General features: G+C 36.8%; 2 protein-coding genes across 2 annotated transcripts; both read left to right on the top strand.

The window, feature by feature from the left end:
* Positions 1-8,600: 8,600 nt before the first annotated feature.
* Positions 8,601-16,629, top strand: LOC136982192 (sialin-like). The gene is made up of 10 exons (XM_067278624.1): positions 8,601-8,684; positions 10,191-10,384; positions 12,771-13,001; positions 13,066-13,240; positions 13,315-13,448; positions 13,516-13,665; positions 13,729-13,861; positions 13,936-14,091; positions 15,979-16,064; positions 16,140-16,629. Exons 1-10 carry the CDS (start codon positions 8,672-8,674, stop codon positions 16,287-16,289), a joined length of 1,422 nt encoding a protein of 473 aa, XP_067134725.1. The 5' UTR covers positions 8,601-8,671; the 3' UTR covers positions 16,290-16,629.
* A 2,291-nt stretch (positions 16,630-18,920) lies between these two features.
* LOC136982213 (uncharacterized) lies at positions 18,921-19,850 on the top strand. The gene has a single exon (XM_067278648.1). The coding sequence runs from the start codon at positions 18,921-18,923 to the stop codon at positions 19,848-19,850; it is 930 nt and encodes a 309-aa protein (XP_067134749.1).
* The last annotated feature ends 1,506 nt before the right edge of the window (positions 19,851-21,356 follow it).

Genomic DNA, 21,356 nt, shown 5'->3' with positions numbered 1-21,356 from the left:
TTGGCAGATTACGGGAATCGAATATCAAATCTGCTAAGAAGCATACGAGACGAATTGCAATCAAATTCCTACTTACGAAGAATCGACCACTGTATTTTATAAAATTGTGGTTTATTTGAATTCGCGACCTCTGACACCAATTAGTGAAGATCCGAATGAACTATCGGCATTAACTCCGGCGCACTTTTTTCTCGGGGAAGCCCTAACTTCTTTACTAAAACCCGATCTACAGCATATTAAGCCGAATCGATTAAGCCGATGGCATTTACTCCAGCGCATAATGCGAGACATTTGGAATCGTTGGCATTTGGAGTACCCGAGCCAACTACAAAATAGACCGAAATGGACAGAAAAAAAACAGAAACCAATAGTACAATGACAATTCTTTTCTTTGACAAGATTTAATTCTTGTCAAAGGAAAGAATATACCACCTTCAAAATGGGCTTTGGCCAGAATTATAAGAACCCACCCAGGTAAGGATCGACACGTCGGAGTCGTCGACATAAAAATGAAAGACGGAATATTTACTCGAAACATCAATCGGCGATGTAGGTTGCCCGAAAACTCACGTAATCTCGAAATTTAGGAATTTCGAGGTGGGCAGGATGGATCGTGCGGCGATGGATGTCGTTACCCCGTAGATATCGTGGGTTTTTTGTTATTTTCTCACATTTATGTTTTGTAAATTTATTACCGTTCGAACGCTCAATAATTTAATTCTAACTAGCTTTTTATAAATTTTCTACAATTGTAACCACTGTTAAATTATTAATAAATGGGTTTCGTAACTCTCGTGAGAAAAGAACAAGAACTAGTACGGTGACCGTTAGTTAAAGCAAATTTTGTCCTCTTTTTCTTTTTGCGGGAACGAGAAGCATAAACACAAAGATCATTTGTTACATAACAATAGTATTGGCGTACGAAACACCTTTATACGGGCCAGTTTACGATAGAATATTTTCTAGGAACCATTGACCGTTATCGGGTCATTCACGCGTCGCGCCGTTAATAATCTTCGGACGTATCAAAAATTAAACTAAAATAATTTGAAATTTATATTATAAATTAGTACTTTGCGTTAAACATTGTCGATTAGTTAAACGCGTAGCGGTAGGAAATAACGGAATAAAAGTCCTACACTCGGGAGATCCGCCAACGCGCCGCCTTCCGGCAGGACTTTCCGCGAGAAACGGGCCCCCTCTTTAGGCGTTCGATACGCGAAGAATATCCGGAAAACTCCGAGTGGCCGGCTCTTCGGCCACGTTCGACTCCGCGACCGACTAACGGCGTTGGTAGTTTTATCCACTCGGCCACCGGTACGCTTTATTCGATACCGAATTAAGTAAGTTTAAATAATCCACGAAATTTCGCCAAACGTTTCGTTACTAATTTCTACTAAATTGCCGAATATAGGCGTTAGTCTACACTCGGTATAATTCTTTATAATTCTTACGATTCGAGCCATATATTTTCCGAAAACATTCGAAACCCTGCCCCGTATTTAGAACCGTAAGTATAGACTTCCGCTTTTAACGGTGTTCGACGCGTTAAAATATTAATCGAGCACCCGACATTTTATTCGTTCGAAAGCCAAGGGCGTGGTCGGCGCTAGAAACGCGCGTATCGCTCGGAACTCGAAATTTTCATACGCCGTCTCGAGCCCGTTCGAATTAAATAAAAAGCGCAGCCTTGGACAGAAACGAGTCGTACGAAGTAATCGCTACGACGTTAGGGTCGTAATGTTTTTCGAGATCGGATGGATAATATATCGAAGAGCATTCGAACTATTAAAAAGAAATCGGCGTCGAGAATATTTATTAATAAAACGTAAGCGGCAATGCATTTAATAAAATTACAGAAAATCCCCGCCGGTGTACGAAAGGTCAAAACGGAAGAAGAATCCTTTCGGAGTTCGTCTACGGGAAATTTTGTAACTTTTCCAAATTTATAAGCAGTAATATCATCTATTCGTATATCCTCTTTCCACGAATATCTCGACCGAATTCGTCGTTCATTAACAAATTTTCGAGCATTTCCTCGATACGGATTTTCGTATTTTCCACCACCGTATTTTACGTCTATTACGCAAATTTTAGTGAAGAGAAATGACATTTTTTTACGGTCGTTACCGCTCGTCGCTAATCGCTAATACGTTATCGTCGTAGGCCACGTCTACTTTAATCGCGTGGCGCTAAAATGCCTCGGTAACCGTACGCGTGGCGGGTTCGACCGCGTCTACGACGCCAAGGTGGAGTACCGCGAAACGAAACGTCACGCATCCGATATTACTATCCGCCAAGAATAGTTGGCGAGGAGTCGCTGGCCCGAAGTCGATCTCGGATCTCCGCCAACGGTAAGTCCAGGCCTTAGCCGATTCGTCCGTTGGCCGCGATACGACGATTCTAATTCTTATTATTAAAAGTAATTACGGAATTCGGTTTATAAATAAAATAATAATTTAATGTTTTCGTTAAACGTAGATTTCGAATAAATAAAATTCTTCTTTCGAAAATACGACTGCGGTACCGTGGCGTCATTCGCGTAATTACGTATTTTTGTCGTACCGGAAAAATGTGCCCAGTCGTAACTTTTAATGTCCGAGTTATTTATAACTATTCAATATTTATACAGTTATTTTTAAAACGTAGAAAATTCTATAAAAATAAAAAATAAAAGAAATTACGTAAAACGGTAGAATATTTAAATCGGGAGCTTTAGCCGTATTTACCGATTTCGTACTATAAAATTCGCGTATAAATACGTCGTTTAATCGTATACCGCGACCAGGAATAGATTTTTAAGTAGAAGTTTATAAATGTTATTAAAATTTTTCTCGCTACGACTCGAAATTACCTTTCCGCGATACGTTCGAGTAAATATCGGTAATTAAAACGAGAAACAATTGGCGTAGAATACGGACGGACACCCGAAAGCCAGTTCGAACGTCTATCGCTTTATCTCTGCGGGATACTCGAAACGGCATCCGTTCGGCCGAACGTCTTTAGAGATATCTCCGGTTTCGTTTCTCTCCGGCCGGCCTCCGTTTTTGCGCTCGACGCCTACGATTAAAAAAGCCTTCTTATTAACCGCGGCCAAATGGCGAAAAATATTATCGACTACGACAATAATTCGTATATTAAACGATCGATTAATTCAAATAATAAAACGGTTATAGAAGAACGGAACGGAAACCACTCGATACCGACTCGATCTTCGTTACATTAAACGCAGTTCTTAATTTTCGGTTTGGCAATTTTTACGGAATTATAATAAAGGAATATTATCTCGGACCTCGCTATACGACATTAGCCACGAGAGTTCTCGTAAACGTTTTCGATAAACGGTCCGGATTCGGCCGTATCGTAAGAAAACCCATGTTATAGGCTCGAAACCGAAACTGCGAGCCGGAACGAACGGCGACGTCTCTCGATTAACTAAAATGACATGGCGATAAATTTAAATTTAAAATTCGATTTCGTCCGGCGTGACGAAACGTCGAAAATTATTATTTAATTTGCCGGTAACGGAATTTCCGTATCGGCGCGAGGATCGAAGTTGGTAGATTTTATCCCGAGCCAAGAGCTTGGTATAGAGTAACGGATGGCGGACGACACCGCGGGCCAACTTCTAATATCGAACGAACGTACGCGCCGTTATAAGTTTTCGGATTATCTTAATTCGTTTAAATATTCGGTACGACTCGTCGGATTTACTCGAATCGACACGGCCGCGCGACGTCGCCCGGTAAGAAGCGAGTAAAATGTCCGACAAATATTATAAATGTATTATTGAAAGAACGCGTATACTGTTCTTTCGGTATTTGTGCACTTTCGAGGTAGTACGCGGAAGTACTTCTTTGGAAAAATAATAATAATTGCGTCCGTATCTGCCGAGAATTAAGTTAGTACGCCGATAGATAACGATTACCGTTGCGCAGTTTGGGTTCTTTTACGAAATATTACTATATTGAATTTCGACGAATTCTCCGGCAAGAGTCTCCGATTTTACGTCTCGTATCGGATCTTCTATTTCCGTTATTCGACCCGTTTCCGCCATCTAAAAGGAAATCGACCGGAGCGAGATTTTATCTTTATTTTTTTCGTATCCGAAAATATAAACTAAGCTAATCTTACTCGCCAGTTAGCTGTAATTTATTTCGGGTCTCGGGGATTTACGTCGGTTTTCTTTTTAATCCGGTTTGTTTTTGAAGGTTACGGTAGTAAAATCTCTATTCGATTATTGTTATTACTTACAATAATAATTTAATAAAATCGAATAAAATTACTTACGATTAAATAGACTAAATTCGATGTTAAATACGGTAAATTTTTTACTCCGGAGGTGGTACGTCGCCGATAAATCCGCCGTCGATCCTATCGCCACTATCGACCAACCGCTAATTGTATCTTTACCCCGTAAACGAAAGCTCCCGTCCCGCTCGTGCGTTAAGCGACGATGTTTTTCTTTTATTATATTCGGAATAATGTTTTATTTATACACCGTCGTTAAACCGCTTCTTGCCCGATTACGTCTATTATATACATATTTTACTGTTATATTGTATTTAAATTTACGGGCTATCGCGCGTACGAGACTATTGTACACGAAATCGTCGAAGTGTATGCGTTTACCGTAATGTATAGGTAAACACCGAAATAAAATTCGCCAATATTTTATAACGCGAGATTATAATATACGTGTAAGAAAAAGATTATTTTAAATGATGTGTCATTTATACTTTTATGCACCGTACATCTAACGCGTAGAAGGTCGTCGTTATTTTTACACGTATTGTATGTAGGCTAATTGGCGCCAAATTCTAATATTCTTTTAATAGTTGTAAATGCTATATATTTTGTGTTTTTAAACGTTCTGTATTGTTCCGTAACAATTTCCCGTATTTTAGACCGTTAACCGAAAACGGTTAAGCTAAAATAGCCGAAATGCATTTTTGACGCGTTAGTAAATAAAATGGTTTAAATTGTATATACTTCGGTAACTGAAAATAATATAGTCTCGTATGTACGTAAACCGGTAAATTTAAATAAAATATAAGATTATAATATATATAATTTATTCACCAATTTGATCGGATGCGTCGACGTTAATTTTATTATTTTTTATGCCGCGTAGCCCCGCGGATATAAGAATCGATTCTAGCTTTAAATATTAAGGAAAATATCAAATTAATCTCTCGAGTATTTAACCGGGAATGATTCCTATGCGAAAAATGCGGACGAAGAAATAACTACGGGCGCGTAAAAAATTAGGCAATCCGATAACGCCGCATCAAATACTAAATTACTATCTTTATAATTTAAAGATTCGTATAAATTTTTTCAAATATTGCAGTTATCGGAGAAACTATTACAAAGCGAATAGAAAAATTTACGATTCTAACACATCGTATCGTAATATATTTTTGCTGCGTTACATTTTTCTCGCGAGTAACACATCCATTTGAAAGTATTTATTGTGACCTCACAAAGTTGGGCTGCAATTTGAAAAAAAAAAAAAAATGTAGATTTATTAATTCAAACTGTCGTTTGTCCGGTGTCGTCCGCCCGTCTTTCCTTAATATTGAAAAAAGAGTGACACGAAGGACAACGAAACCGCACGAAAGCGATAGGGTCGGGAGGTCCCGATTAACTAAGCGCGATCGTCCTATGCAAATGGTAAGTTATTTTATTTCGTATTGAAAGATTCCCGAATTCCCGAAAGGTGGCAATAAATAATTGCTCGTCGTATTTTTTAATTTATTTAATTGAAAATATGTGATGTTTTCCACCTCAAATAATATTTGACGGCCGGAGAGCGGCCTACCGCTTCGAGAGACCCGGGATCGGATCCGATCGGGTCGGTGAATGGTAGATATGTCGGCCCCGCCTTTCGCGACTCGGTTCCCCGTTGCGGACCCGGATGAACCCGTAATAGGCTGGCAAAAAGAGGTGCCACGAGGCAAAACGAGTTACAAAAATACTTCGAATAATTGCCGAAACGTCTCGCCCCCGTACACGATGTATTTACATCGAGAGTGGAGTCGTGCCGGTCGTGTATCTAAGTTTCTTTACAGTGGAAAATATGTTTTTTATAAAAAGAACGTCTTATCTATTGCATTGGAAGTTCACATATAGGTAAGTGGAATCTAATGCTTCTACGCTTTTTATATCTGGTCTCGCAGTTAATTTATCTAACACTTTTTTCGACATTGAGGAAAAACGGACAGAAAATGGGAATTTGATAGGTCTACAATTTTTTTCAAATTGCGGCTCAATTAATCGAGACTCGGGATGGGACGTCGGTTTGCATTTTTGTGTCGCAGCATCAGGGAAATAGTAGAGAATAGGAGAAAAATATAAACAATGGTATTTTCGTTAAAATAAATTTAGTTTAAAATTGCAATTGTTTTGCGCGGTTTAAAATAGTCTAAAATATGCGATACTTTAAAAAATCCCATTAAAAAAACTGCCGAAACCGGGTCGAAGAAGTAGAGCTCGGCAGAAACATTAGACGAAGGAAACTTTTGAACGTTACGGCATAAGAATAGTGGAAGCAGATTTGACAGTAAGACTCGACGTGTGAATAAAGTGTCGTTACACAGACTACAACTACGGCAAATTTCGGAGGAAGCGATATTCCCATAAAAATAAACGGAAAAAAGATTTGAGCTTTACTTTGCGCCGCAAACTCGCTTCGCCGATACTGCTAAAAGACGTTCTAACGTTCACCCAAATAAATGTAGTGCGACGACTTTAAGGCACGAAGTAAAGCTCGAAGCCTTTTTCCGTGACGATGCTTATTATTCGATTTTTTACCACAACGACTGCCTCTTCCAAAACTTCCCGTAGTCGTAGTCTGTGTAATGCGCACTTTATTTACACCTTAAATCTTACCGTCAAATCTGCTTCCGATATTCTTTCGCCATAATTTTCAAACGTTTCCTGTATTTATACGTTTCTGCCGAGCTCGACTTTTTCGACTCGGTTTCACCAGTTTTCTTACGGGATTTCGAGTATTTTTCACGTATCGATAACTTCGTAAGACGACAGTTTTACGAAAACTCTATACTTTCCTTGGTGTCTCGGGGAATTTGCATAAAATTTCGTGCAGATCGGGGAAGGAGATATCGAGTTAATAAGAGGGGACGAAATCGGGAGAGGGACGGGTGTCCGCGTTTACGTGGTAGACTATACTTTCGGAAAATAAATATATTAATTAAAGAATACAATAGAGCTAATAACAGAGAGAGACAAACATTCTCTCGTCTATATAAAGCGGTAGATAAAAAGCCTCAAAACGCGGAGATTTGCAAAAAAAGCTTGGCGAGTCAAATTTGACACGATTCCAATAATTTTTTCTCGTTACGTGTAAATACGTAAGAACCACAAAATGGCGTATTATTTTATAAATATATTTTTTAAATCATTAGGCTTCTATTAATTAATCGATTAAAAGTAATAGCAAAACCTCGCTTCACATTTTAGACCAGGGATGGGCAACGTTTTTCCACGTACGGGCCGCGTTTCGAAACTTTTGAACCGACGCGGGCCGCACGCGAGAGAAAAGAGGGGGGAACCGTCGGTAAATCGCAATTCCTTATTCGTATATAATTATAAATTAGCGTAGGTATACTTAATATAGCTTCTGGCACCGATCCGAACGTAATATATCGGAAATATTTAGCCAAATATTAGTCGCCGCTAGTTTTAAATTCGTTTCCACGCGTCCGTTAGTCGGTTTCTCGTTTTAATTTTTACCGAATTAATGGCGAAAAAACTATTCGCAAATACAAGTTGTAGAAAATAACGCGTGAATTTTTGTCGAATATCTCGTTAAGCTGGGAAATTGATACGTTTATTCATATTTTATGCCACGCGGGCCGCATGCTGCCCATTCCTGTTTTAGACGATCGATAAAACGTTAATATTTAAAAAACGAGTTATAATTTTATAAATAATTAATATTTTAAATAAAACCCACAAAAAAGTGATTAGCTCTAGAAAGACATATTAAGCGTGCGTTCGTTCTAGATTTTCCAGTACCTCGGTTTCGCAAAAATCTCTCGTTGTAAATCTCGTAGAAAATTGCAGAATTTCGAATTGAGTAAGACCAGAACAATTCGACGAATTTATTCAAAATTTAAGACTCGCGTTGTCCTCGTTGCGACGATAAATATTTTAAATTTCATCCAAATCGGTTCGTCGATCTTCGAGATATTATTAACGATCGAATTTGTCATTTCGACGTTGGATGTGTGGCCGAGCTGTACTATACGGTGTTACCGCGCTCTTCGATAACACAATATTAATTTAAAATTCAGAATTTATTTACGTTTATTCTTTACGAGTTTGTAGATTAAATTTTTTTCTGTCGTATAGTTAATAATATTACATATAAGATAAAGGGGTGTTTAATTGGTTATATTTTAAAATTAAAATCGATATTTGAAATTATTCCGTTAAAGCTATATAAAGAGGTTTTCTTAATACAGTATTAAGATGTCGACAAAATATAATATGATAGATAAATGTGTTAAAATCTTTTTATTAAATTGCAGGATTACGCTTCTTTACTATTTCGCTGCTGATGATATGTTGGAAATTTCCTAAGTATTAACAGATATCTTAAATAGTTTAAAAGTATCGGAAGTATTCTCCTCGCGATATAATTATGGCACTTAAAGGTAAGATTTTTTCTGATTAATTAATTAAAGCCAATTTGTTATCTTACGTACTTTTTCCACGCTCTACCCTTTTCTCTAACCCACATTTTCTCCTCCCATTACAAAGTTTACGAATAAATTCTTTCAATCACGTGGTTCTTAACCCGAAATCGAGAAACCTTTCCCGGGCCACTTATCCCCATTTTTGTTTTGTGGGCACCGGGAGAGCCTTTTTACGGACGAGTAAACAATTTCGTGGCTTCGCGAGACAACAGTTTTGTCTTGTGCGAAGGGACCGAAACGTTGTAGAAAAATATTTTTTCGTCGATTAGCATCTATTTTTGTATCGCAATATAAATTTTCCTAAAGATTTGTTTAAAATTGGCTGCTTCTAAAGCAGATGTTTTTCAAATTAAATAATATTGAATTCAAATTTAGGACATTGCAAAAAAAAAAAAAAAAAAAATTGACCCGGAAGGGAAGGGTACCACATCCCAAAGGGGATAGTAATCACAATGGGTGATTACTTACGATTACACTATGATTACTTAACTTTCAGATGTGTTCCCACAGACTGCGGTATTTCGGGCATAATCCGTAGCGTTAATTAAATTCGTTCTTTAATGGGGGGGGATTTTTCCAACGTTTTCTGAGCTCAAATTTTTTCGTAAGTTTTATCTGCACAAAAAATTTTTATAGCGATTTTGATATCACTTTGATGACGCGCATTGATCGCTTAATCGTTTTTAATGGGAGTTTTTTAAATCAAATTAATATATTATACATACTACGAGTAGACTATTTCCAGTCCGCACGGTAAGTAACCGATACGATCGTATTTTAATTACTTTATTCGTGCTAATGGTATAGTTTAGTACAATTTATGTATTTCGAGAAGTATTAAATTAATAAATATTTAATACTTCCGTAAGTGAAAAGCGGGCAGAGGATAATTTAAAAACAAGAAAACTAATGGTATAAGTTGTCTCCGGAAATGTAATTTGGAATGTCATTATATAAAACTCAAAATGTGAATGGCTTTAACATTATTTGAAGAGTGTGCGAATGAAACTTTTTAATGGTTAAATTGTGAACAAAGAAATGATAAACCTTGTTTTGTAAAAAACGCAATCTAGGGTACGGTTATGTAAAATTGCCCAAAATATAAGTGAGTCGTAACTACTGTTTGAAGGGTATGCGAATGACGCGTTATGTTATACAGACGTAAGAAAATGGTGGGCCGACGAATAGTATTTGTTACCTTAAAACAACGCGATGGAAATTGACAATTTTACGGACTCGTTCAAAATGTGTTTTCGATCGTCCCGTAAAAGAAACCATTGTTCGTCTAAGAAAACATTCGGTAAATCGTGTTGTATTATTTTAAGATCGAACAAGATTCTTTAATAGATATAATGTAAACTGTAAATTATACGTGAATATTCTAAATAATCTTTACTTAAACATTAGTACTTTTCAATTTGTTCAAATTTTTAACTCGCGATTGCTCGAACATTTTCTTTTCAGATTATGTTCCGGCTCGTTACGTATTGGTATTCTCTATATTTTGGATATATTCGATAATGCACTGTCAACGTTCTGTGCTGAAAGTCGCTATTTTAGCCATGGTTAATCGTTCGGCCATCTCCGGCGCGTATAATACAACTTCGAAACAATGCCCAGAAATGTCTCGGCAAAATTCTACATCTAGTGACAAAAAGGTAAATGTTTAAACATAGAATGTAAGAATATTTAACTAACAAATTTCGGTGACAGATAACTAATATCGTGCACAAACTTGTTTTATAAATTGATATTTAAGTTATTATTAAATTAATTCGTAGTCTCTTTGTGTGTGTAAATTAAGAAATACCTCGGAACTTTCCTTTTTTCGTGGCTCGCGTAGTAATTTCAATGTTTCGAATTATTTTTCTTTGCGAAGTCTTATTAACCGCCAAACTTAATATTCGACAAACAACGCTTATTAATTGAATGCTTTGGAAGGACGATATTACCACATCCCACTCTCGGCCTTATAAATTTCCAAACGAATATCGAAAAATATAATTTCCTCAATCGTCCACCCCGATCCAATTTTATAAATTAACCGATGAAGTTTAAAATTGTATCAAAAGCATTTGTTAAGCTTTCGTTGGCACATAACGAGATAAAACGTGTTCTACGCGACTGGAAAAAACACATCCCGATACGCAATAATTTCATTTTCTGAATATATCTTTAAATTTAATAAAAATTTCATTCTCGAGATTAAATCATTATTAGTCAAAATATAGCTATTACCTCCGATACTTTCGAGTAAAATAATTGGATCTGTATAATTAGAAATAAATGTTCTATAAGTTCTGACATACCCTTTGCAGGCTTTTTTCTTACTACAAATTTATAAAAACCACAAATTTAAATTATATAATTAAACCAACTATTATACGATAAAACCATTATACAATAAATTTTGTACATAAGAATTACGATTATATCATCATTTTAAATCATAATTGAAAAAGTAATATACAATAAAATATTACCACACAATAAATGTTTCTATATACTTAAAATTATGCAATAAAAACATACTATTAAATGTAGGACTTCTTTTTTTGTCTATCGAACTTAATTAAAATTTGGTATAGTCCTTCGAATGCTGTCCAATTGCATCAAACGCTCGTTTATAGTTGTGAGAATCTTTCGCGTCGATATTAACACGTTAACTGCCATCTATAACATGATATTTTCTGTTTTTTCAGGCCACAATGAGAAAATTTGATATTTAATATTTTATTATGATATAAATAGAAGGGTCGTTATATAACAGTCGGTAGAGTGAAGATAAAAAAATATAACGACGACGACTGATATTTCGTGTCGTATAGTCTCCGGTTTTCGGAAACCGGAGACTATACGACCACGAAATATTTAATATTAATTACTTTATACGTAACAAAAGAGAATAATTAAACTAGTTTTCGATATTTTTCCTCGTTTTAACTATTCGCCATTTAAAAGATACTATCGGACGAAGCGATTCGACCGCCGACCGTCGAACTCCTTCGCGAGTCTCGTGGGGTGGTTGGACGGTTGGCAGTTAGAAACCGACTTCGTAGACGTCTGCCAGAGGCCACCACTTAGATATAAAACTACGTCTTACGAAGCCAGGATAATTTAATTTAACCTCGAGCGAAACTACATTGGTTATAGCCATGTTGGGTGACGGTCGGCAGTCCGATGGCTCTGCCAGGCCCTACCTAGTACGACGGCCGGCATATCGGATGGCAGTTAACGCGTTAAACGGATATAAATACCGCTATATTTTATTTATTAACATTAGTTTATCTTTGAGAAGTAGAAAATGAAGCTCGATCCGAGAGATTATATAAATTATTAATGCAATCGGGCAGGAGGAACGATATTGAAACACGACAATTCGGAAGAGGGAATTATTTCGCCAGACCACAAATACACGGAGGATATGGATTTTTCGGAGAGATTTATTTCGTAAATCTATTCTTATTCTTAGTAAAGTCAGAAAGTATCTTCGTAGCGAGGCTTTAAAATTTGCATCGAATAAAGGATCGGATGTAATTGGAGAGAAATCGTTTAAAGAATCTACAAAATCTCGTTTTAACCATTTAAGTCATTGTCCATCATAAATTGTTTGTTGTAATAGTTGTTATACAAAATATAAATTACTGTATAGTAGAATAGAGTATTATTTATACTATACAATAATACTCTACAATTATATTTAATTTAGACTAAAAGAATAAGCCACAAAGACATTGGATATCAGTATTTTTTATGAAAAAGATAAAAATTCTTTTAATTATACAATTATATTCTACTGTACTATACTATTCGAATCTGTTTGGGAATGTTTGTATTTACAATTAATCCAGGAGTGGGAGGCTCTGAGAGTTAAGTGTGTGACATAACGGCAGTGTGGCAAGAATCTTCTTAATGACGATGTATTAAGTTTATTCAGTCGTCGTATTCAATGTTGGTAGTTGTAATTTATTTCTTAAGTCAGTTTGTAAGAATCTTAGTAATAAATCTTTATTTGGTGCATCAACTGTTATTGCTATTCTTTAGGGTTCTTATGTATGGACACAACCCACTCAAGGAATAATTCTGGGAAGTGAATTTTATGGTTTCATATTTGCTGAACTCGTTGGAGGGACCATTATTTTTTTATTTGGTCCAAAGAAAATTTTGATAATTTCTTCATTTCTCTCTTCAGTATTCAGCATTTTAACACCCTTTTCTGCAGATGTCGGTGTTTCAGTTATATCATTATGTCAAGCTATCTTTGGATTTGGACAGGTAAAAATAAACTTCTGTAATACCATCGAAGACAGAAGAATACTAACAATCTTTTTAATCATAGGGTCTTGTATTCTGCGGATCTCTTACACTGTTAGGGAGATGGAGTCCAGAAAACGAAAAGTCTACATTATCATCAATTTCATTTTCTGGTATGCAAGTGGGTACGTTTATTGGTTTAATTACGACAGGATATATCTGCGAAGACATAGGATGGCCTTTCAGCTTCTACACATTTGGTGAATAAAAAGAAACGAATGCTTTTCTAATGTATATATGCGACTATATCTTTTGTAATCTGTATATTTAACAGGTATATGCGGGATTGTCTTTTCTTTATGTGTTACGTTCACAGTTTACGACAGACCTCAAGAACATCCCAGAATATCTGACAAAGAATTGACTTTTCTTAACGAAAGCGTAACAAACATCGCTTCGGGGCAAACGGTAATATCATTTTTTGCTATGGTTTATTTTGATTAATCTCTCAGAAATACATTTTTACTTAAAACAGAAGTTGAATATTCCCTGGAAACAAATTTTAACATCCAGAGTAGTATGGATACTGGCTATGACAAAAATTTGTCTCGGGCTCGGCTATTTTACAATATTGACTAAGATTCCGGCATATTTAGAGATTATTCTTCATTTCCCTATCCAGAAGGTATGCGCATTTTTATACATAAATCTTATAGCAACGAATTTATGTATATTATTCGTGTTTTAGAATGGAATAATGAGTGCATTAGTTTATTCCGTGGATTGTATAGCGATATTTATTTCCGGTTTCGTTGCCGATTTCATGAAGTCTCGTAAATATCTAAGTATAACTAATATTAGAAAAATTTGCGAAACAATTGGTAAGAAACTATAGTCTTAATTTTGTAAAATTTCAGGCAGAACTTTAATACGTTTTTTCATATTTCAACTGTAGCTACAATTGGTCCGGCATCGGGCATCTTAGCGATTTCATTTCAAGGATGCGAGAGTACAAATGTAATTATTTGTTTAATGGTTGGAATGGGATGTTTTGGCTTTAATGTTTCGGGAGATATTGCAATAGCTCTTGATTTAGCTCCAGAATTTGCAGGTAAGTCATTATGTTTCTTAATATTATCAATACACTGTATTTACTTAAATCATACTCGAAGTTTTTCCTGACAAAAAGTCAAAGTGTGCGGTTCGTTCTAAAGAAATTAGGTGATAGTATCCAGGCAGCCAGAAAATTGGCTCGGTATTCAGCATTGTCCTAGTGGACTGCTGAAATTAAACAATATTCTTTCGGTTTGGCTTAAAAATTTTTGTAAGCGTACACGACGGATGATGTGTTGAGAAGCTCGATAACATAATAAAGCCGATCAAATATTCATCTCTGCAACATAATTATGCGCACGATATTAAAAGAGTGGTGTTCACGCAAAATCTTTTTTACCTGTTTTTAACCTAATTTATTAATTTTTATACCGAAGATAGACGAAGTAGAACAATATAATTGGTCAAAGAAAAATAGAACTCATACAAAAATAAAATGTTCACGAAGATTATCCATTGTTCCGATCAACTGTGGTTATTTACAAATATGTTAGGTTGGTTTTATGCACATATTTTGAAACACTATTTGAACTTTTTTAATTAAAGTCGTATCAGATAATCAGATTTAAAGTCTAAGCAATACTTGCCGGTTTTTAAGCCAATTTCTTGTTATTCATCGCAACGATTTTCGGAATACTTTGACGAACCATATTTGCATTGCGTAATTTACGTACAGCCACTTTGTCTGTAGCATCTAATTTGCTTCGAAGTTCTTTATTTTCAATTTTTTACATGTGTATACAACCTACGTATTATACAAATGTGAAATTAATTGTACAATTGATGTATTCGATGATTGAAATATATACATTGACAAGGTGTGTCGATTAGGGAAAGACATTTATAACAACAAAGATATTTTTATTTTTATGGCCGATATGACGATCAACAAAAGAAAAATGACTTTCCTTCAAAGATTTTTACAGTTTTAGACTCGGGGCACCTCGAAATAGAGGCAAAACTTGCGGGGGATTTTTTCTGTATGTATGAATGTTTGTGTATGGATGGGATTCGGTTTTGTTCACTCGGTTTGAAGCTTAATAACTCTTGTGCCTTTCCTCGAAAATTTCTGAATTTTTCGGCAAGGTTTGTGTATTAGGCGATTTATTTTGTTATATTTTGGTGGATAACTGTCGAAGGGGTGAGAAGACGGACGTGGGTTTTTTGTGATATCTCGAGTGTGGTTGATCGTAACGAACATTTTACTCATTATTACATTATTTTTTATAAATCTCATCTCCACTCTCTAAAGTTAAGGATTTTGCAATTTTATAGCATTTAATGATATAAAAAGTGTTTAAAATAAATGCCGATAACAAATAACACTACACAATTTTAAAGTTTGCCGAGAAAGTTATCCAACTAGTTTTTGGATTTTTTAAACTCTATTTGGAAATGTTTACTTAATGTATATCATTTTGTATATTTGTCATTACATCTCTATTTTTGTCACGAATCGTACTCGGACGTTACGGTTTGTCAGTAAATTACCGAGTCTCACAACCACAAAGAAGAAACTATCATACCGGGTCTTGTGACACGCTGTGTCATACTGTGGCACGTTACGGGTTCGTGGGGCTCCGGGCAAATTTTAATTATGGCACCCATCTACGGTGTTGACCTTAAACATTTTGGTTTAGAGAATTTTAGGGATAATCTCCCTAAATTCTTGTTCGTTTTTTTAACGCGATCTCTGACCTACTAAGAATCTGAAAATAAAGCGCAATCTTAGTACTACTACTCATCGAATTGATACTAATACATTTAATAGTGTGTACTGTTTTGTCATCTAAAGGATGAACAATAAAGAATGTAAAATTTTGAAATAAGAGAAAATATTTTATTTAATGCTTTATAAGTTTTACTTAATTTAATTTGTATCTAGGTGTCATTTTCGGATTGACTGATAGTTTATATAACGCTGCAGGTATATTCTCACCCTATGTCGCTGGAGTTATAATAGATAAAAACGTAAGTCGAAATTTCTTCAAATTTATGTCTACTTATATAACATATACTAAACTATTCGTAAATTTTTCATGTAAGGAAGGAGACGCGATTCGATGGAGCTACGTTTTCTACATGGTCTCTTCCGCGTACATTCTGGGTGGTGTAATTTTTATATTTGGAGCTACTGCAAAAGTTCAACCTTGGGCTTCCATTAATACAGACAGCAAGAAACGAGATAACAATTAATCACGAATATAAATTGAATTTTATTTAGAATGATAAAACTTCTGCTTATAGAATAATTAGAAGCAAAGGCATGTAGAATTGGTTATGCGTGTTATACTAGGACAATCCCTGTCGTATTCCTGCTTTTAATTTTAGATAGTAGAAAAATATGCGATCAGATTAATTACAGAAGACAATAAGACAAATATTGCGATAATTTATCACATTTGTATAAATCATTCCAACGGCAATTTAACATAATCTGTGTAAAACGAAAATTACCACTCGAGCAAATCATTGGATTTATTTATCATACACTCTATATATAATTTTTAATATTAATAAAAGCTTTTATTTGAAATTTGCAGTATTATATTTTATTTTACTTTATTTTAACTACAGTGTATTAACTTAAAAAATATATAAATACTTAACTTCGCTTGAATTATTACATAAACTCGGAAAAATGATTAAAATTTTACTCTATATTAATGTGTGAAGTTTAAGAATTTATATATAACTTTAAAAAACTGCGAGTTTGTAGTAAAGCAATCGCGCAAAATATGTATTTACATTAAACTGAGGTCCGCGAGCATATTTAAAAAAGACGTTTTTAACATTAGTAGAAAAATCCTCAAAGAATACAATTACCAAAAGCAATCTGTACATAAAAATACTACGCCTATTCGTGTTAAATAATGCTTCCTCTACTTAGTAACAAATGAGTCATTAATTAATTATATGTAAAAAGTAAAATATGAACGATACGATGACTCAAAGATATGCAAACGCTCTCAGTTATCAAATGAAGTAAAAAAAGAGCATCGCAGGAAACATGTAGTCGAAAAGATGGCTTACAGTAAAGTTGTACCAGCGCTGGAAAACGGTGTGTCGTCGACCAAAAGGATTAGTTTGAAGGTATTTTAAACTATTCAAAGCAAACTACTATAAGTCGTCCTCGAACTTTTGGATCCTACACACTTTTTTTTTCACTTTTTAAAAACTCTTTATTGATCAATGCCTTGGCACCGCTAGGCATAGCCAAAGAAATAGTACATAAAGGTTACATATTCAACATAAACATTTGATGTTACAGATTTACAAAAAGAAATATGTGATGTACTTATATACATATTAACAAATCAACACAAGCAGCAGAGAACAATACGTGCGGACACTAAAGGCTACCTGCCAGTAGTGGAGGAAAAAGTTTGGTTGAAAACCCTTGTAGACAATGCCCATGACAGCATTTTAACAGTTAGATCTGCCACGGGCGATACAATAAAGCCAATTAGAATAACAGTACTAATACATAAGACATATAACAAAACAATGAAATAGCTAAGATACAGTTAAACCACAAAACCAGGATGAGGCTAAGTCACAGTAGTTCTCCTAAAGTACGTTTTGATAAGGTCCTTGGTAGCTTGGAACAAATTACCATCCTGAATCAGTACACTGAGGTTGGGCGGCCAGCCAGAGTCACGGGGCAACAAAGCAGTAACTCGTGTCTGCGTGTCATCCAACATAGGGCGCTCCAAAAGATAGTGACGAGCACCATCAGGAACACCGCACGTAGTACAGTTTTGCTGATTGGATAACCTAAACCTGTGTAGATACTGATAAAACTTGCCATGCCCCGTGTAGAATTGGGTAAGGCAGTGCTCAATGTCTCTCTTAATAGAAGTAGAGACCAAAAGGAAAAAAATTCCTCGTTAGGCTGTTAGTTTGGGTATTCCAGCTGCGTTGCCACTTGTCTCTAGCATCCTCTTTAAATTCTTGTATCATGTAGCTCTGTGGTGTTGCCTTGTAGGTTGGGTCGACACAGGAAGTGGCAGCCAAACGAGCGAGCTCATCCGCCCGCTCATTGCCGACCACCCCAGAGTGTCCTCTAATCCACACAACTGCAAATCTGTTGTTGCTCTTATGTAATTCGAGTAGTATGCTGTTAACTAGTGGGTGGTGCCAGTTGTAGTTTGAGATGGCCTGCACCGATGAACAAGAGTCCGTGAATATATTAATATTGTTGAGGTTGAACATGATATTACACCATTTGATTGCTGACAGGATGGCCCAGAGCTCTGCCTGATAAGCTAAGCAGGTGCTCCCAAGCCTATCAGAGAAGTTGTAGACTTCCGTGTTATCCTGAAATGTTACAAATGCGCACCCTACTTCATCATCATTCTTTGACCCATCCGTAAAAATATTAAGGGTCTGATCTGGCCAAGGCTGACTGTGTACAAGTGGCCATTCATTGGGGTCAACACTGGGAGTACCATTGTGAGACATCTCGATGTTGTCGAAGACCCTGTTGTTAAGATCAATGCTGGTGCCTTTCCTCATGTTCCATCTTTGCACAACAGTACCAATTCTCTAAGTTAATTGGTCGTTTTCCAGCAATCATCTGCAAGGCAACGGTAGAGGTGGTCGAGTAGGCCCTGCAGATGCGGAGAAGAGTCCTCCTCTGGGCACTCAATAGCTTCCTATTAATGTGGGTCATCCCATTCGGTGTTATCATCGACCAGACACTATGTTGGACGCCACATCTGAGGAGTGTTCGTGAAAGAACAAACCAGACGATAGCGGCACTATCAAGACTAGCTAGGCAGGACTACGGGCTAAGTGGGAGAAGCGCTTAGATCCATCTATAAGATGAGTGTAGAGCGCGTTATCTGCTATGCCTGTGGGGTTTGGTGGAAAGATTCCGCCAACGTCAAACAGAGCAGAACATTGCTAACCATACAAAGACCCGCTGCCCTGCGGATCACCAGAGCATACAGAACTGTGTCAACGGAGGCGGCCCTGGTCTTGGCCGGGCTGCTCCCGTTGCCCTTGGTCGTAAGTCAAGAGGCAGCCTTCTATAGGACAACTGTGGAGGGCGTTGAGGCAAAGCATTGTAATCAGATGTACCCGGTCAGACTTAGACGTCGGACAGACGTACTGAGGGTCCATCCGGCCTATCGGATTGGACTTGACTGGGATGTCGGTGAACCGACTCATATCGGCGTTGAAATATACACCGATGGCTCGAAAGACGGTAGCTTAGTAGGAGCTGCGTACTGCGTCTTCTCTGACGGAGTAGAAGTGCACTGTCAGTCGGTCAGACTGAACGAGGAAGCGTCCGTGTTCCAGGCAGAACTGGTGGCCCTGGTGGGGGCGTCCCAGTGGATCTTACTACATCCAGGTCCAGAGCCGGTCACGGTTTACTCAGATAGCCAGTCCGCGCTTCAGGCTTTGAGCGATGGATACCACAGAGACCCGTTGGTAAAGGAGATCAGAGGCAAGGTACTGAGGGCGAGGCACGAGCGACACGTTGCTCTGAGATGGGTCCGAGGCCACACCGGGGTCCTGGGTAACGAACGTGCCGATCATCTGGCTAAGGCGGGGGCCAGAGGCCCATTTGTAACGAGGACGGTAGAACCCTCGGAAACTTACATAAAAGGTACTTTGCTGCGACGATCGATGACATGCTGGCAAGAGAGCTGGACTCAGAGTGCAGTAGGTAGGCCAACCTATGCCTTCGTGCCTGATGTTGGCCTTACTCCAGTGAGTTTGTGTTGGTACTACGACGCAAATACTTGACCGGACACGGGAGGTTTCCCCATTTCAAGTCCAAATTTGGACAAGGAGATGGTAGCTGCTCCTGTGGGTGTCCTCGCGGAGACGCAAGACACTATGTGCTTGACTATCCTCTAACTGAGGACTTCCGCCTAGGGGCCGACCAGGTCAACTGGAGCATGCCCCTTGAACAAGTACTTAGAACGCTAGCAGCTAGTAAAGGAAACCTAAAGAAACTAAAGGAATTGATGGTAAAGGTCATAGATCTACTTGACCTTTAGAGCTCAGTGGACGTACTAACCAGGGTGCCCCACTGGGCAGGGTGCCCCTTCTTGTAGAGAGGGTACCCCGCTGTCCGATGTTCGAGTGTCTGAATGTAATACTGTTTGAACGATGATATTTTTTATAAGTGAGCTAATACTTGACAGAGCAAAGCTAAAATGCAGTAACAGGCTGCATATATACACACAAAAGTTATGCCAAAGTTAGAGCGTTGGGCCTAAGGAAACGGATGGGAGCCCGAAAGAAGTACCCGGTGGCCCAACTAAAAGAGTCCAAGACTACCTTACGGTACGAGACCAAAGCCTATGATTAAGGCATAGTCTCTTCTAACCCTGTGGTGCCAATAGGCGGGGCAGGGCAAGAGTTTGCTTTATGAGGTCATCCCAGCCCTCGGCCCAGACTGGTGTGCAGCATAACATATCATAGGAAGGAAAATCGAGTCATAAATGATGCTCATGATACGTGGACTTAAGCCCCATTTTGATTTAGCCACTTTCGACATGGCATTGAAGAGCTGGATTCTACACATAGAAATACAATAGAGATGACGTGTTTGCTTTTTATTCTCTATTTTTGCGCTATGATGAAAACATTTCGAGTTTTGCGGAATGTCGCCGTATGTGTGTATTGTTTCCAATACTGTGTTACTAAATTCAGTAAATGTAATAATTAATGTAAACATTTTTCTTATTGTAATATGTGAATTAGTCAATTCATCATTAATACATTAATGAAGAATTTTTATATTCGCTAAACCTTATACTTAATGTTGCAAACATGGTTTTTAATATAAGTTCGAAGAAATCAATTAATCTGAAATTTCAAGTATCCAGATATATAAACCTGTTTCAAATAATAATAAAAAAAATAAATAATGGTTTAATTGGATAATTTTTATGCCAATCGTTCTGCCACAATTAAGACTACAATATTCGCATTTTTCTTATTTTTTTTTATTGCAAATATTACGAAAATGAAATATTTCATATAACCGATCAACATATCATTGTAATTGGTAATTAATTTAATTATAATATATATATATATATATATATATTATATATATATATATAATATATCGGTTATATAAAATTATTTCATTTTCGTAATATATTAATATATATATTAATATATTACTGAATTACTGATATATATAATACAGTTAGGCCTCCTACAACGCGGTACTTTTACAACGCGGGTTTTGGGTATTTAGAAACGAATTATCCTTCACATAAATAGAAAAATCGC

The sequence above is a fragment of the Centruroides vittatus genome, unplaced genomic scaffold (assembly GCF_030686945.1).
Source record: "Centruroides vittatus isolate TY-2023 unplaced genomic scaffold, ASM3068694v2 contig_817, whole genome shotgun sequence".
NCBI lineage: Eukaryota > Metazoa > Arthropoda > Arachnida > Scorpiones > Buthidae > Centruroides > Centruroides vittatus.
This window is presented reverse-complemented; position numbering and strand designations above follow the sequence as displayed.

Excerpts from the sequence above, each read along its gene's own strand:
- LOC136982192 (XM_067278624.1), top strand. Across the intron at positions 10,385-12,770 it reads CTACATCTAGTGACAAAAAG|GGTTCTTATGTATGGACACA; the intron begins GTAAATGTTTAA and ends GCTATTCTTTAG. Across the intron at positions 13,862-13,935 it reads AAAAATTTGCGAAACAATTG|CTACAATTGGTCCGGCATCG; the intron begins GTAAGAAACTAT and ends TTTCAACTGTAG.
- LOC136982213 (XM_067278648.1), top strand. The coding sequence starts at position 18,921 with ATGAGTGTAGAGCGCGTTATCTGCTATGCCTGTGGGGTTTGGTGGAAA.